General features: G+C 42.0%; 1 protein-coding gene across 2 annotated transcripts; it reads right to left on the bottom strand.

Annotated features, from left to right (window-relative positions):
* Positions 1-725: 725 nt before the first annotated feature.
* Positions 726-17,815, bottom strand: tex2l (testis expressed 2, like). Of its 2 annotated transcripts, none has more exons than XM_061232048.1 (12): positions 17,692-17,815; positions 9,897-11,169; positions 8,093-8,293; positions 7,600-7,894; positions 6,991-7,232; positions 6,301-6,450; positions 4,319-4,418; positions 3,509-3,641; positions 2,632-2,769; positions 2,291-2,500; positions 1,679-1,799; positions 726-1,263 (listed from the first exon to the last, which is right to left on the bottom strand). In XM_061232048.1, the coding sequence occupies exons 2-12, from the start codon at positions 11,136-11,138 to the stop codon at positions 1,099-1,101; spliced, it is 2,997 nt and encodes a 998-aa protein (XP_061088032.1). In that variant the 5' UTR covers positions 11,139-11,169; positions 17,692-17,815; the 3' UTR covers positions 726-1,098. The 2 variants fall into 2 exon arrangements, with proteins under 2 accessions (XP_061088032.1, XP_061088033.1); XM_061232049.1 differs by lacking the exon at positions 17,692-17,815 and adding an exon at positions 16,596-16,627.
* Between the last annotated feature and the right edge of the window lie 231 nt (positions 17,816-18,046).

Raw genomic sequence — 18,046 nt, 5'->3', positions numbered from 1 at the left:
ATGATTTACTGCTTTTATTGTTAATCTTCTTTGTTTAAGGTAGTTGACCCCTCATCTTTGGACTTAGACATTGAATATGTTGCTCTGCCTATCAACAAATTTGGCAATTTATTTGATATTTGGTAATAATTAACCAATGAAATTGAACACATTTATTTTTACATGTTGGATAAGTGAAGGGTTTTAACAGTTGATGTGCTTGTGTTTGGTATTCAGAGTTCCGAACGTTATACGAAGGTGTTAGAAGGTTGGAAATTAACCATGTTTCACTTTAAACTTCACTTTCCTGACAACATGGTGCATGAAAATGAAGATGAAGTAGTGGCTAGTGAAATAGATCACGGCCATAGAAATGTCCCACAGCCACAGCACTGATAGACACCCAATGACAGCATGGAAATGAACAGAAATCCACAGCAGCCCTTTTGTACAGCCTCTGATCTAATTTATTGTCAATAAAAAGGAATACACAGAGCAACCTGTATCAAAATACATGCGATTGCCATACACTGGATTTGTTAAAGTACAAGAGTAAAGATCACCTACATCACCATTATCTGTGCTGGATGGGTTAATCAAACCAATCAAAGACATTCAAGCTTATAGCAGAGAGAGGGCTTATGTAGCAAAAACAGTCACACTGTGATGCCTTCCATGCAACATTTTCACAACATTAAATCCTACAGATCCAAGTATGCAACAGAACACAACGGGATATGTACTTGGTCCGCTTTTTTGGCATCGGGATCATTTCAATGAGATGCACGCCTAAAAAAAATCTCAGTATACTGTATGGCACATGTACACATATCTGAAGCAAAGTAAAAAATCTATTCTTTCCGACAGCGCTTCCTCAGTCCAGACTTTAAGTGCTGCAGTATTAATGTGGCAGGGGTTTCAGGGGCTCCTGGTGCATCCCTCCGTGTGGATATCCCCACATTGCTACATCGCTAATTCCATGGGCTTTTTCAGCTAGCACAGCACCCTGGTGTGCAAGTCTCAAAGGTCTCAAAAATAAGCGGGTTCTGTAGTTCATTACCCTTTCCCATGGAGATTTTGCAGTTTCAGACAGCGTTTCCACATCTCCTCTGAGAGGTACTAGGTAGGGTTTGCTGCATTTTCCTGCACTAGCTTTTCCATTGAGTCCAAGGACGATTGGCGTGAAGATTCAGCTGGGGAATACTGGGACGCTGGAGGATTGTCGAGACCGGAACGCATGAGAGGCAGATAGATATCATCCATGTTTGGCATCACAAAGACTTTCTGTAATTGAAAGGGAAAAACAGAGGATGAGGCAAGCACCAGGCACAAATGATACACATACTTATCACAGGACAGTGCCCTATATGCAAAAAATATAAACACATGCAACATATATATACATTAAATATATTCATATTACAAGAAAATATAATAGAAAAATAGAAAATGTTAAATAAATAAAATGAAATTTTACATTTTACATTTTAAATAGAAAATCATAAAAAAATGTATGTAGCTGGTCTGTTTTCTAAAACGAGTCACCAGGATTATTCAAAAATAATTCAAAACTGCACCTAAAACATGAATCACATAGTATATACTGCACAACAAGCTGGAAAGGTGTCATGGTTCATAGTTTACTGTGCTGTTTTGAACAGTATACAGTATATCTACTATTTTAAGAACAGGAACGTACCTGGAACTCCTTCTGTAACTTCCCCTCGATCCATTCGGTGACGTGAGAGAAGGTGACCTCTCTCTCCCCAAGTTTTGGACGTACATGTAGATCCAATCTGGGAGGCACACAGAAGCTGTACCTACACACACACATGCATGCACACACACACAGATGCAAAAAAAATTATTTAGCGAGACAATTACAGTCATTTGACATTATATTTGCATCCACCATTTTTATCGAGTTCACTATAATATAAATACCTGAAGCACGGCTGATTAAACATTGATAAATTCCAATTCCTACTAGCAGAACATACTGTACTCTACTGCAATATTCAACAATGTTACATTAGAATGCTTTCTTCAAATTATTTGTTTTGCTCTATTTAGTGGTCCGTGAATTTGTTTCACAAAACTGGGCAGTATTGGCTGGCTATGGACATAAAGGTGATTGTTATTTCAAGTTATTCCACTCAATTTTCGATAAAAAAGGCATGAATTAGGGTATCAGGTAAACAAAACTATTTGTCTTAACAATCAAGAATTAGGCAAATTAGGAATTTACTCAGCTACTATTTTAATTTGTAAACCTATAGAATATGGGCTTGTTAGTGCAGACGGGCAGTACCATATTCTGTCCGTGGGGGGAGGAGGAATATTAACAGCCAGGGTCCCAGACAGCTCCTGTACTTCCACAGTGAGCAACAGGGGAGTATTGGACATCTCTTCTATTTTTTTCTTGATGTATTCGTTCTCTGTGGCCTTCTGGAAATACTTGGACTTGGCAATCTTGTCAACAAACCTCAGAATCTTCCTGCTTGTACTGCCACCACCATGACTGCAGGAGGAGAAAGAGGAAAATATTTACTGGCATATCGTCATATACTGTTCAAATGTTATAAATCACCTAAACAGCAGGTGATTTATAAACTCATAAATTAGTCATTATTGAGTGAGGATGACAATGACCTTTCAGTGCCAGGTGCAGCACTACTCTCTCCCAGATTCCCCAGGGGCTCAGAGGGGGGTAATTCCTCTTCATCAGAGGAACCTGCACTGGAAGACTCCTCATCGCTGTTCGCCAGAACACACAGCAGAGGCCGGGAGCTGAACCAAACACAGTCAGTCACTATGCAGTGTGATACTCATCTACACTCTAACCTGGAGGGCCATTATGTATCCAACCAATTAACTTCGTTTTACAACAGCTGTAGCACAGTAAAATCCTTACGATACACTTGCAGTCTGCAGCTGCAACTGGTGCTTATGCAAATGTCAGATCGAGGTGTAATTGTGCCGATTAAGTAATTAAGAGCAGAAGTTGGCGAAAAATCACGAATTCGTTGTGCACCCCTGCTCTAACCAAAATAATACTGAAACACTTTGTGGTATGTTTACAGGATGCACATTATTTCAAAGCCGAAACTATTTTCTGCACATTGGAAAATTAAAAAGCGGCAAGAATACAAAACATAGCTACACACATTTTGCTAAAACCATAAAAAGGCTAGTTTCTCAAGTTTGTCCAGAAAGAAAAGGGGGAGAAGTGAGCGCCAGCCTTTTCAGGCCCAAACTACAACAGAAAAGTAAAGGAGGGAAGGGAGCTGATGTGTGATGTGCTAGGAGTCTATGCCTGACTACACCGACTGTGATCAGAGCTACGGTAGGATGATGGCTGTTGGCTGATGTGTGTTCGGGTTTTAGCTTTGAATGAGATGAGAGGAACAGCATGAACCTTTCAATTATTGCTGTCTACAAACTGCAGCTACTCCTACCAACTGTGGCCCCAGGCATAAGGAACACTTTCTCTCATGTAACAGAGGGGAATCAAGAGAAACAAGCCTACGCCATGCTGTCTGTCTCTGGCATACTGTTCGCCTCCAATCCGCTCTCCTTGCCCAACTTGCACAGATCCATCTTGGTCTCGAGGGTCATCTGCAGGCAGCCAGTATAGACAACCTGCAGCTCCAGCCACAGTCCTGCAACACAGGGATCTCTGCATAACGGGGCCAGCAGTTTGTAACGTCTTCTAAATGTTTATAAATACTTCACAGTTTACCTGTCGACCACATCATGGCTTTTGAAATGAAAGTGGATTGCGCAGTGCATAATTGCCTTGTATGTAAAGAACCAATTATGGAGCTGGTCTAACCAAGAAAATGTTTTTGAAAATGTGCCAGGTTCATGATGAAAGCTGAAGAGCAATTCAGAGCAGATTGTGAGCCCTAAACGTAAAAGACTAAATAATAATTCTGGTTTGGTGAGCCTAGAAGTGTGACGTGCACAGTTGCATAACAGGGGCAAATGTTTCAAGCTGGGAGGAGCAAAGGGCACACAGTCTGCCCCTGATGATGCCAGCTTCCTTATTAAAGATTAATACAGGCACTGGGTAATCCTCCCTGAGCCTCACTGAGAGCTCTCTCTCTCTCTCACGCATACACACACACACACACACACACACACACTCCAGCACACACAATCACAAAGAAAGGTGTGTGTAGCAGTGTGAAAGCATTGCTGTGCATTCCCATATGTCATGATGGGAGATTACATGGGAGATTACATCTGCATGATAACGTCTCAGTCATAACAGTAACTGTGACTCTTTCCCTTAAATACCTAAAATGCCATTCGCTGTGTTCCAGCCTCTCCTCACCTCTATGGTTGACTGAAGGTTTGGAGGTGCTTATTACTTGAGGCATGCTGGTGCCCATGTCCAACTCTGTCAGAGTGAGCTCGTTCATGAAGTACGGCAACTGCATGGAGACACAAGAGGAAATGCATCGCGGCTTTGCCCAGCTAATTACGTGTCAGTCGAGCAGTCTGATGGGAAACTGACTGCTTCTTCTGAGTGCACTTCTGAGAATATGCGTGGCAACAATCTGAACATTTGCTAAACATTTGATTGTACAATCCTAAAAAAATCCTCAATCCTCTTAATCTTGTTCTTGTTTGCCCCAGGCTGTTCTCTGATTGATATGATAAGACTACTGCCTATCAGACAGTCCTGCAACTGACATCGCTGTATTTCAAATCACTGTTTGGTCTGAGCTAATCAGATGTCTAATGCATTGCCTCCTATGAAATCACGCTTTTTAAGGAACTGGAAATGTATTATCAGTTGACTCATCAGGGTGACACTTTGTGAGTGTGAACACATTACAGCATGTCAGAGACAATTACAGAAATTTCCCAGCATCCTACACTGAAACAAGTCCTTTCTATTGTTTTGGCATCTTTTAGCACAGAGGCTAATCATGCTGGTATACCTATGGGGCTAATGGCTTTTGCAGACAGTCTGTTAGCTGTTAGCTATCTGTCAGAGAGGGGGGAGCTCAGCAGGCATGTCCAATCATTTCCATGGCAACATTACCCACAAGACCATCACCAGCAGCTGATCGCAAAAAAAATAAAACAATAGAGAGAACTAAAGCCATTGTGGTTGTGTGTTGTTATGCCAAGCGCCCAAGCGGCAAAAGCTGAAAAAATCCAACAGGGGGCAACGTGACTGTGAGAGGTTGCGGTTTGTTTCAAAATTCTCGGTTGCAACCCCATTGAAAATAATTGAAGCGGTTGTGATGACCACAGCCTGTGAGAACAGCTCCTGGAGTGGCGGTGGAAGTGTGTTGCATGTGTGATTTATTATTTTTATCATTAAAGCATATAGAAATACTCTAAAAGTTGGAATCATGTGGAATCAAATGTAGCTACAGATATGTTCCACAGCTAGCACATATCATGATATATCATACATAATATATGTAACAGAAGGAATAATGAAAACAACTTGTGTACAGGAAATGTGTAACCGTTGTATGCTTTGTAGGAGAAGCAGCTTTCAGAAGCTTTAACCTGATATTATGTCAATAAAATCCAATTATGGTATTGGCATAGAATCTGAGTTAAAAGGATTGAAGTGATTGCTTTAATGTTATGCTTGTGCATATGTAGAAAACAAGGCACAGTAAAAGCAAGAAAAGCTGTGAGAATATAGTACTAGAAATAATCCTATATGATAGGTATTTAGCCCAAATCAATGACAGGATGAAATGAGGGGCATGAAAGTTAGCCCTTATACCTGTGGGTGAAGGCGGAGGCAGTTCTCTGCTATGTGACAGATAGACTAGAGTAGGTGAGTGGGGGGGCACATCCTGGTGGGCTTTCCACAATGTCTATGCCTGCATCTGTGACAGCCAGGCTGTCTCGGAGCAGGAGAACAATATGAAATAGCTCATCCTATTGCTTTGATGACGCACACGGCTAGCTCCGGCAGAACAGCTGCACCGTTGCTGTCATGCTCGCCATTACGCTGGAAGCTGTCTGCTCTCTGCACCCAGCTACAGAAGGCTGATAGCTGACCTCATAATTTATCAATGGACTCCATGTACACAACTTCAGACATGCTTAGTATTCACGAATGGTACATTATGCTATAGGGAGGCAACAAAGAACTGGATTTATGATGTGAACTGAGCTGATACCTGACTGGCATTCACTGACCCAGAAGCGTAAAACCTACATTAAACGATTCCTTACTGTCTGCAGTTTGTGTTCTGCATTGTTTCCCCAGGTTCTCAGTGTTGACCATCTATACTATAGCCTGACGTTCTAACTGCTATCCATCAGACCATCTCTCACCTTGATTTTGCCCAGCTTCTTCTGGATTTTATGGGCAACCTGATCTGACCAATACTTTTCACGCAGGAAGTCCCAGAAGATTCTTCCTATGAGGGCATTGATCCAGACAGGCTGAGGTTCAACATGGCTGTCTGAGTACTCACAGAACAACTGTGGGGACAGATATCACAGCAAGCTTAATCACGCATCAATTATTAAACAAGGCAACAAACCACCATTGACACCAAGATATTTACTGTAACTCTGAAGCTGTCCAATTCAGAGCTAGTCTAAAGAGAGATTAGATGTTTTCGATGCATGTCAGGCAAGCAATAAATGTGTGATTACTGGGGTCTTTGCTCAAAAAGACTGTATTGCCCTGACAGATCCAGCAGTCTGTCAGACTGCAGCTGGGCACATCCTCAAATAATTACACAGTATTTTATGTGATTAGCTCATCAACCCAGCAGCCTTTCCAGCTTTCTAATTGTGGTGTATGTCACGGCTGCTTCTTTCACGCGTTCATTTTCTGCTCAGCTGAGGCGGAACACTGACTATCCTCCCAGACGTGAAGCTGGAAATAAAATTAAAAGTGCACAGCTAAAATCACGGGAGTGGAGTATGATTTCTTTTGATTAACAATGTCACTTTTATTTTGTTGATGTGCCATTTTTTTTTTCCTCACTGCCGTGTGTTCCATACCGGACTCACCTTCTTCTGGGCTGTGGGGCTGTCTTCAGCAGCTTGACAGGGGCTGGGAAGAGGGCTTCCGCTCTCTGAGCTGATGAAGCGGGACATGTAGGTGTTGTAATCCAATAGGATCTTCTCCCTCACGCTGCCTGCAAGATCCCGCAGACGCAGAATGGAGGGAATGTCTTCAGTGCTCCCCCTGCTGGATGTCCCACTGCACTGCGCTTGGTCTGGGGGACTGTACCCACATGGGCCAGAAGCATCTAGAGAGAGTGGAGAATCATAACATAACTTTGCGTTTCCCCAAAGTAGCAAATCCAAATTTTTAAGAACATCATGAAATGAATATGGAACAACGTTAAAACCATGCTTTGGTTTATTCTCTTTCTAAAGCCTGATTTATACTTCTGCGTCAAATCTACAAAGAGGCTACGGCTGTAGCCGCGTTTCCTACGCTGTAGCCTACGGTGTAGTCTGACGCGCACCTCCCCAGAAATGTAACTTTGCGTCGTAGCCTCTGCGTAGCCTACGGCGTAGGGAATACGGCTACGTGTAGGCTACACCGTAGACGCCTCTGCGTAGATTCGACACAGAAGTATAAATCAGGCTTTACACAGAAAATGCCCTTACCAAGCATAGAGCCACATAAGCTGTGGCTTTCTTTGTCTTGAGTCATGGAAGCAGACAGAAAGTGCTGAAACCATTCTTCCTTCTCTCTTCCTGTCCTGCTGAAGAGGTAGAGAATGACAGGGAGGCCCGAATGGGTGGCACAGGGCGTGTGACGGTCAGCTCCCTGCACCTCTTCATCAACTTCCTCTATAGCATCTTCCTCAGTGCAGTCCTGTCCTTTGGCCAGCATAATGCAGATGGGGTACTTCTTATTCCACACCCTCTTTCGTGCCAGAGCTGGAGGTAACAGAAAAACCTGTCACAAAATGATGTGAAATGTTAATAATATTCATAATTCCCCCTCTCATCAACCCTAGTCACAAAATAGCAGTCATGATCCTCAATAAATACTTAATGTCGGCAAATTATCACCACAACCCACTTTGTATGCATAAAAAATCATTCAAAAACACATGAAAGAGAACAACCCAAACCTATTAGGAAATGAAGTTACCTTGCTGTTGGCCAGCTGGAAGCAGCAAGCTCTGACAAACACAGTGTCATGGGGTGGCTTGTCGAATGTGGCCCAGCGAGGGATGTTGCTCCCGGGGTATTCCAGGCGTAGGGAGGAGCCCTCCAGGGTGGCATATACGGAGTGGGTGAGGGACGGATGGTGAGTCTCTGGGTCATATGCCTGCATTTCATTCATCCAGCCCTGTAACAGATCAGATATCACAATGCTGATACCTCTGCTGCCCAATATCACCCACCCTAAATGACAAATATTCCAGTCCATGCAGACAAAGTCAATGCACACATTTCTTTCAAGCAAAGAAATTGATAATAATGACACCGAGTCAAGTCTTTTGGACTTGGCAGCTATCATTTCAGCTGTCCAATAGATACACAGTACAGTCAGCCAGTAAATTAATATTGTCATCTGTTGTATATACCTTTAGGAAATAAATGGTTTATATTATGTCGTTTATGTTACGTGCTGCTGGTTGAGCGTGCAGTGTTCAGCACTGGGCTGGTGAGCGGCTGATTGAGTCAGCGGGTTGCTGCACTTCGATGGCCTGATTATTAACAGATGTTTGACTGACAGATGTAGGCTCCACTAAGTGTGTCTGCAGCAGCAGCCTTGGAGCAGGAGGATCTGACAGACAGCACCATATTACAGACTCAGGTCAGGGAGACATGTAGGCGGCCTTTCACATCTCATTAGCACAAAATGGGGGGTTTCAGCTGCGATGTTCTTTTAAAATGAGGTCACTGATTTATAAGAAATCATAACACATTTAGGAACACCCCCTTTATCTCCCTCCCTGTGCTGCAGTCAAACTGCAATTCAGTACAAATATAACAGCATTATTTGTCAAAGTTAGTATGGCAATGTTATGTTAATTACAGCTGGATTTGACAGGCTATGTGTTGTAATCCTGCACCTGGAATTGCTTTTTAATTACTTCACTGTAACCAGACATTTATCTATGATAAGAGGCCATTAAAAATACATTTATTATATTCTGCACACAGTAGGACACTCCACACAGGGAACTGAGCAGAGTATGAATGGCTGAACAGGAATGGCTGAACAGTCCGTTTCTACAGTCAATTTCTAACAGCATAGTTTGAGGAGAAACATACGCAGACTGATCTAGTTGGTCCATTTGGCAGCCTATACCTAGAGGAGCAAGAAATCTTATTTAAACTGATTATTGGTTTCAACTGTCCTTTTGATTTGTTCACAAGTGAGACAGTTGTCTGAACAATCTATTGTAATTGGTTTTCCTTAATTGAATCTCATGCAGTGTTAATGAGATACAAAGTCAATTTACATTCTGTAGTGATTATAATTAAACCAGTTAATCACTAGACAGAGCACACTTTTACTTTTAAGAGCCAAATTGCTCCGAAGACCACACAGGGTAAAACATCGCCCATGTATATTCATATATGTCACTTTCTTTTTTTACTTTTATCCACTGTTAAAAAGACAGGTTTTTCAATAAAGTTCAATAAATGCATGTTGTTCCCAAAGTCAATGAGTCATCGTGATCTCAATATTGACCAAACAGGATAATGTCTGAAGTGTACAGAAAAATCTTATCTGCTCATATCCAACCAAATGCCTCAAAACTTACGTACTGTTGGATTTTATTTTGCAGCAGTACAATGATCCCAAACATAAGAGTATTACCTGGCAAACAGACAACTGTAGTTTTACCCACTGAGATGTTATTTGATCAAAGTCAACAGGGAGTGCACATAGTCCCTTGAGAGATAGTATTAGCCTTGATGTTGTCATATCAACTCACCTTTAGGACCCCTGGTTCTCTGTGTTCCCCACTGAGGAAGTGGGACTGGGGATGCTCATCCAGGCTCAGGGCAATCTGGTGCAGGTGAGTCAGGTGCCGGGGAGTCACCAGGAGGACTAGCAGCAGTCCTGCCATAAAGCCACAGGCCAGGCCCAGTGCCAGACCGGACAAGTAGGAGGGCAGAGGCAGAATAAGGTAGCTGTAGGCCACCATAGTTACACAAAGCAGCCACATACCTGGCACAGGGGCAGACGGCCGTGCTGAGACTACGTCTCCCAGGAGTCCATGTGGCCCTCCTCTACCATCTACCTCCACCGCCTGAATGAGATCGCCGTACGTGCAGACCTCCAGTTTACCGCTGAGCTCGGCAGAGTAGCACGGCCTCAGAGGGACCTTACTGCTCCTGCTGTGGGTCTCAGCAACCACTGCGTCACCAGTCGATTTCTCTCCGCAGGCCCCCTTGTAGCTGGGGGAGTCAGAAGGCCATGTTGCCCTCTGCGGTTTAGGGCTGCCTGTGCTCTCGTCCCCCATGATCTTGCTGAACATGCTGAAGGGCTCCTGCATGGCTTCTGACAGCTTGCGACGAGTGTCCTCAAGCTCCACCTTGAAGAAGCCCATTTTTGGCTCAGAGGGGGAGAGGCTACTAGGGGAAGGGGGAGCAGTCCTGGAGTCTCCATTGCGACCCTTGGGCTGGGTCAGCTGTCTCCAGAGATGGAGGTTGAGCCTGGAGTCTGACTTGGACTGAGACACCTCAGGCTCGCTACGTGATATCTCAGTGGAGATGGATTTGACCAGGCTGAGGAGAGGCCTGGACTTTAGGGAGGAGGTCTCTTTGCACTCCAGCTCTGTGGATAAGGACTTCACCAGGCTGGCCAGCGGACCGGGGGCCGTGGTCGCCGTGGCTGAGGAGGAGTGCGGGGAGAGGAAGCTGGAAGCCGAAAAGGAGAGGTCCCCCAGAGATCCAGGAGTAGACGGGGAGATGGGGAAAGCAGACGAGTGGTGGCCACTGTCCCTTTCCGGCTGCGCATCCTTAGGTCTGGGATTCTCTTTGGGGGAGAAGACAGAAAGTCCGTCTTCCTCACATTCTTCCAGACTGTCCCATTCCCCCTCTGTGCCGGTCAGCTGGATCACGATGCCCTGCTGCAGAGGCTGCAGGGCCTGGCCCAGGGGGGGACTGGGGGGCTGTCTCTGGGAACCATAAGGGGGCCTGTGATCCAGCTCAATCTCTGGAGTCCCTGCCATTTCCTATCTTGGCACTGCAGACAGAAGACACCTTGAGAAAAGAAAGAAAAAGAAAGACAACTCGAGACAATATTTTCATTTCGAAATGCTTTGAGTACCTGCAGGCTTTTTTCTGCTTGTCCTTTCAGTATGGGGCCTCAGGTTCCAGAAACCATGTGATGCTATTCTGCCTGCTGTATACTGGCTAATTGCTTTTGCCTCAGCACAGAACTGTTCCCCTGCTTGTACAGCAAATGTGAAATGCCCCTTTACTAGAAAGCTGGATAAGTCTGGGCTATGGGCACACAAATATAGAACAGAAAGTGCTTTTTTATACAGACATCTTCCAAAAAGTAGGGCAGCATGGAGAATTTAATCCATTACTTTAAACTGCAAAAATATAATCCTGGACAAAAGTTGATTATGCCAGTCACCAAATAGATTTAGGGATGCTGGGTTAATCCACATGTTTGGTTGCAGGTGCAACCACACACAGCTGCAGCATTACATCCGAGAGCACGAGTCCATCTGATTATGAGTTTGCATGCTGTGCAGTTCATTTAATTGTTCAGCACTCCAAGAATATGAGGTACCATCAATAAAAAATAAGTACAAATATGTACATATATTTTGCTCCTTGTTCTCTTGTATCCTTTTTTATGAAAAGTGCAATATGTACAGTACATGTAAGGGAAGGCAAGAAAAGGATACTCAATGTGAGTGTGTGTTCAAATGTATGTGTAAACTTGATCTTGAACAGTCATATAAAAATATTTCTTGCAAGTAATCAGAGGTTCTTGACACAACTCAGCATCGTTCAATAGTGGGAATCTCCCTGAGCCAACTGCCTCCTTAACATCCTGCTCACATATGAACCATGAAGGGTAATTTATATACGTGCTAGTTCAGATATCAGAACAAGTTTCACTAAAGGGAGTCCCGTCATGAGACACAGCAAGACTGTACCAGATATCATTAAGATAAATGGGAAAGAAGGGTTTGAAATTCACCCTGCTGTGTCTGTTATTACATTTTAAGTGGGTTAAATGGGTGCCCAATCATGTAATTGCTTCACACAGTCATGGCACAAATTCTGCTTTGACAACAGCTGGCAGATTTACAGTAATTCCACCTCCTCCACAAAACACTCATGGTGTGTAGACCTACTAAACATCAAAACAGCATTAGTCCTGCCCCACAGACACACGCTGGTCTGACAAATATACAACCACAAAACAGTTACATGTATAATTCATACCTCTCAGTAAATGCATATGGGAGCCTTTTACATATTAAGACAACAAGGCATATCAAGGCAATTCATAATGACTGCCATGATAAATACATGCTGACATGACATTTTTCTATACAATATTGAGGATTCAGAAAATTCTACATATATAACATTTCAAATGTACCATTCACCTGACATTAAGAAGCACAGAGAAATCTTTGCATTTGAGATCAGGCCATGCACAGATGTGCATAGCTTTTGTTTTCTTTAGCAGCAATTCTAGTTTCATATTATAAGTATTTTTGTCTCTCTAATTTGTCACACAATATCTGTCCAGGGTGTATTCCTGCCTTTCACCCAATGTATGCTGGGATAGGCTCCAGCCCCCCTGCGGCCCTGTTCAGGATAAGCGGGTTAAGATAATGGATGGATGGATGGATATCATATCTGCAGTAAAATCATTTATGTTGAGAGATTGGTTTTACTGCAGCATTGCATACATCACCTGGCCTAACACCTGTGGGGCACTGGCGTACTAGAAAGGCAGATTTTGCTGACTCATGTGACCTCAGTGCATTCGGACAATCCCTGCATTGTCCCCAAGGCAGGACGTGTTTCAGTGCAGTCTGCAGACATTGTATATAAAGTAGATTAGATCTGTCCCTGCCGTGTTTGTTTCAATATCAACAGAAAAGTATGCTTTTGCTAGACACCAGCTTGAGTGGCATGAATTTTAGTATAAAACACTGTAGAGCTTATAGAGCCGATTACATAAGGTCACTTGTCAAAATAATAAAATGCCAGTCATGAGTTGTATGGTATTCCTTATGAAGTTTGTGTATTGTTTATATTTGATAAACAGTATGTGAATTCACTGTCCAATAATATGTTTATATAGCTGCAGCATATCATCTAAGCAGCTGGGCTGCTTGTTGACAGAAATGTACATGTAAAAAAGTATTTATTTATCTGGGCAGAGTCTTTAAAATTTAGTGGACTTATGGGCTCGTCCTTAAGCAGCTACATTTTGGATGAGCAGCAGATTAAATGTGTAACTGAAATAAAAAACAGAATAACATTCAAATGCTATTCCTGTCAAGCTCCTTTTGGACTAAAATAAAATTCATGAAAAATCCAGGGAGGCAGATGAATGTATGCATTGAGACCATTTACCACAACTTTCCTGGAATTATATGGCAACCAAAAAGTGTTAGCTGGAAAAGTGTTTAACCTCAATGTTTTTAAATGAACCTAAATGACACTGGAAAATGAAAACAGTATCAACCTGGATAAACACACTAGCACACGATTTCCACATAAATGCAAGATAATCCAACATAATCCAGAAACAAATCTAAATATGAATCATTGTATGAATGTGTGGAACTGCAAATGCAAATGAAAATATTTATATTATTCTCTGCCTTCTTCCCAGAACATAACAAAATGTTTAAAGAAATAACTCAGTGCTTAAAGCAAATGATGTCACAGACTACACTAAACACATCGCTATGTGGACAGAAATATTCAGCCCATTGTTTGCATTCCGCCTGATACCCAGACACGGCAGGGGAAAAGGATGAAGATGGATGCCCACAGGGGCTGTGCTTTTGTGAGAGAGGTTGGTAAAGCCCTGGCCCAGATGGCCCAGTGAAGCACTACCATTTTACACGCCAGCTGCACTGAATTACATCCACCGCTAATCCACCAGATTTTCAGATTTCTCCTCTTTCCTTTTCCCTATCTGCCTTTATGTCCCGAGCTCACTCACTCTATAGCCCTCCCACTACTTGTTTTGTTATTACATATAATTTATTCACCATTTTCGAGAGAATGAGAGTGTAGGAAGATGTGTCCACTGTCCACGTCCAGTAATCCAGTAACAGATGAATGAGTTACTACCCAATTTTCCCTCACAAGAGTACATATGTTGCAGGCAAATCTAATCAACTCAGCCAATCACACCAATCACACCACTGAATGTCACAACCTCTACCATGCTTCACAGATGAGGTGGCATGCTTCGGACCATGAGTATGTGGCTTTCTTTCTCTACATTTTCTTCTTCCCATCACTTTGGTACAGGTTATTACCCATCTCATCGGTCTATTAGACTTTGTTTGACTTTGTTTTGGTTTTTTTTAGTTTTTTTTATTATTCCCGCCACCACTGTTAATGAACTTTTCAGCAAACTCTTTAACCTGGCCATGCTGTTATCGGCTCATTCCGACATAAGTTTCACCACATGCAGTACCATGTAATCCCAATGGAGGGAAGAAGGGTGAAATTGAGGATTAGATGCCATGCATTTATAAATATGTCAGGTGGTCTTTATTTTTTCTAAAATATGAAACATTCTACAGGTCCTAGAGCACCTGTTAAGATAGACATAATCATGAACACCAGTACGTACAAAGATATTTAAATAACAAAAACAATGCATCTGCCCTCCCATTGAGCTTACAAGAGTTCTATTTTCATTTAAAAATGTAACTTTTAAAATGCAATTCACTGATGATTATCTGCTTATATAAGTACACGTATGTATCATATTATTAAATAGTAAGTGTTTATAGACACGTTTATACAGTTTAAAGCATTTAAACGTCATAAAACACCTGTATATAGTTTACAGGTGTTTTATGTTAAAGTTCAAGTTGTAGGAAGGGAACTACATTGTGGCCTTTTTCACTGGGATATAAAGCGAGACTACAGACATGTAAAATCCATGTGTCTTCCATCACCCTGGATAAAAGGAAAATAACTCTCTGAAGAAACAATATTGTTCCCCACTGTCTGTTAAGCTGCAGATTAAGTGTTTTTCTCTCCGTGCAAGCCTGACTTGTGAGCTGCGGTAGAACAGAAATTGACGCTTGGCCTTGCATGCTTCAGGGGAGAGCATGTGCTTATCTGGGCTGTCTGGAATTGATAGTGGAGGACCCAATCAGTAATGAGTGCTAATATGACTGGGCATTCCAAATTGGGAGATAAAGGAGGGAAGAGCAAAAAGGATAACCCAATTTCTATAACTGCAGCTAGTTCTCAAAAAGGATGTCAGTATTCATTTACCTTATTAAATGTAGCTTCAATATCAATTTGTAAGAAGCTTGGCTAAAGTTAGGCTTACATCAACACAGGCAGTGTGGTAGGCTATCCCTTGTCTGGGCCAACCACATCTAAAGCATGCCTCTCTGTGGCTCTAGGAAGAGGGAAACGCTTGTGCTGTTTTTGAACTTAGGAATGAAGTACCATCACAATTGTGAATACTTGCAGCAAGCTGCTACATATCTGTGCATATACAGTACATGCTATATAGCCTCTGGAGGTGCAATGTTACTGTACAAACTGTATTGCGTTCTTAATGCACGTCACAAACCATGTGACCTTGACTCATCTGCTCTGCTGGAGGATAAGCTGCCCATTGAACTCAATGTATTTTTCTGTCAAATATATTGTTTTGTAAATCTCAGGTCTCATGCTTCATTTCTGCGCAGTTTATGGTTGCTCAAATTGAGCTGATCAGGAGTGAGAGAAGTAGTTTTTTTTTTATTTGCCAAAGATTATTACCCACTAGGGATAAGAAAATTGTTGTCAACAGAAAGAAGAGCAAGCAGAGGGTTGCTGCAACAGTGAAGTTCCCCCCCCCACCTTAGATCTTTATTTTCTGCTGTTACAAGTCAAGCATCCAACCTTCATATGAAAACTGATATTGGTATTGGGCAACATCATAATATTTGTAATGGATGCCATGTGATCGAGGCCTAGTTTAACCCCAGTGCTTCACCAGAAAAATCGTCAAGGAAATTGTCATGTGATTAAGAACGATCCATATATATTAAGTGTATATTTTATTTTAGATTTTTGCTTTAAACCTCAAACCTGCAATCACCCTATACCAGTTGGCAGGTCATCATAACATGCAAAAATTGCAAATATATCTCATCTCACACACAAACATTTGTGGGCCAGTCAAAAACATACACTAAAGCTGAAATTATATTAAAAATGATTACAAATCATCAGCCATATCAGAAGCAATGTCAAAATTGAACAATGGCACAGTTTTCAGTACATTATCAGAATGGTCATAGCTAAGGAATGTCATTCCAAATCAATTCATGGTTGTTGAAGTGAAACAAGACATGAAATTGCATTATCTAAGAATATAGCAGCACTGGCCTTTGTGGAGGCTCGAACGCCACATCCATAAGTGGAATCTTAGCTGATGAGCTGTGATAATTCACCTCTGACTGGATACCCCTGGGGCAGAATGCACTATCCCATGCCACAAATAGCTGGGGAAAGAAAGACAGGACACAGTCCAGCATCTGGCATTGACTAATGTACATCCAAGTGCAATTTCTCTGAGCATCAGTCTTCATAACGTAAAGCATCTAAAATAATTGCTGGGACAGACATACATTTTGAAAATTACTGAAAATATGTAAGATAATCACAGATGAAAATGTGAATATTTCCACAAGACTGGGGACCAAAATAGCTAACACTTTTCTATTTTAGAAATATAGATGATGACAGATACGACAGAACACACACACATGCACACATACACACATCCTGAAAGTGTGCATACGTATGTACATATTTGGTAAAACCTCTAATGAGAGAATTGTCTTTCCTGCATTTGTAAAAGGACACAATGTTGATACCAAAAGCTGGAGACTTTGAAGCTACTGAGGGAAGCACAGATTCACGTTTGAAGTTCATATGAGAGCACTGCTGCAAGTTGTCCATACCACACTCTCACAAGGCATGGTGGCCTATACCATTATATTAACAACATGTCTGATACCCTAGTCTTGACGTCTGAGCTATAAACAGGATAGATTATGTCCAAGAACAACACGGCCCTCTAAAGCAGAAGTTCACTTTTCCAGTAAGTTATTAAATGCTTGCTATCCTCCTTTTTCATAGACAAAATGCATTTTTGCTATTTTCTGCTGGTTCGTGGATGTCCAAGCAATCAAGTACATTGAATGTTCTTTTAATGGTTCGTGTTACCACACAGACACGTCTTGTAGTTTCACTTTCTGCAAACTATTTTGTTATTGCAATTTCCGTCGTCTGCCCACATTACTGCATCAATTACTTTAAAATCCATGGTTGTGAAGGAAATGTTTTATGAGGGTCCAAGGAAACTGAATCTTACCATTCGAATGGTGAATCTTCATTCGAAAACAGCTCTAGGTCAGATATAAACTCCACAATACGCATGACAACTTAAAATCAATATATATTCTCGTATAAACCAAGGAAACACGCATATACTGTAGCAGAGTATCAATAATTTACACAGAGTTTTTGAAGAAATGAACTCACCTGAACATGGTAATCAGAGTTTAAATGCTCCGGTTTTCTCCGCACGATAAATTACTGTTCCATGTTATCATTCCAATTCACCAACGTCGTTGAAATAGCTTCCCAGTTGCCGGGGAACAGCCCTAAGGTGCAGAGAGAGAAAGATGTTCTCTATAGAACATCACATTCGTGACAAACATTAGACGGAGTCTCTGCACGAGGAACTGCGCGACTGCTAACCTACTCCCGGGCATTAGTCTGCTACCTCATCTGATATTGTGCTTCTTTATAAATAAAATAAAAAAAATAAAAAAAAAAGACAATTTCTAAAAAAAAAACTACATCTCCGACAAAATAAAAGAACTGCCTCTGTTCG

The sequence above is a fragment of the Conger conger genome, chromosome 2, assembly GCF_963514075.1.
Source record: "Conger conger chromosome 2, fConCon1.1, whole genome shotgun sequence".
In the NCBI taxonomy this organism is placed as follows: domain Eukaryota; kingdom Metazoa; phylum Chordata; class Actinopteri; order Anguilliformes; family Congridae; genus Conger; species Conger conger.
Note: the sequence above shows the minus strand (reverse complement) of the source record. Positions and strands in the feature narration are given on the sequence as shown.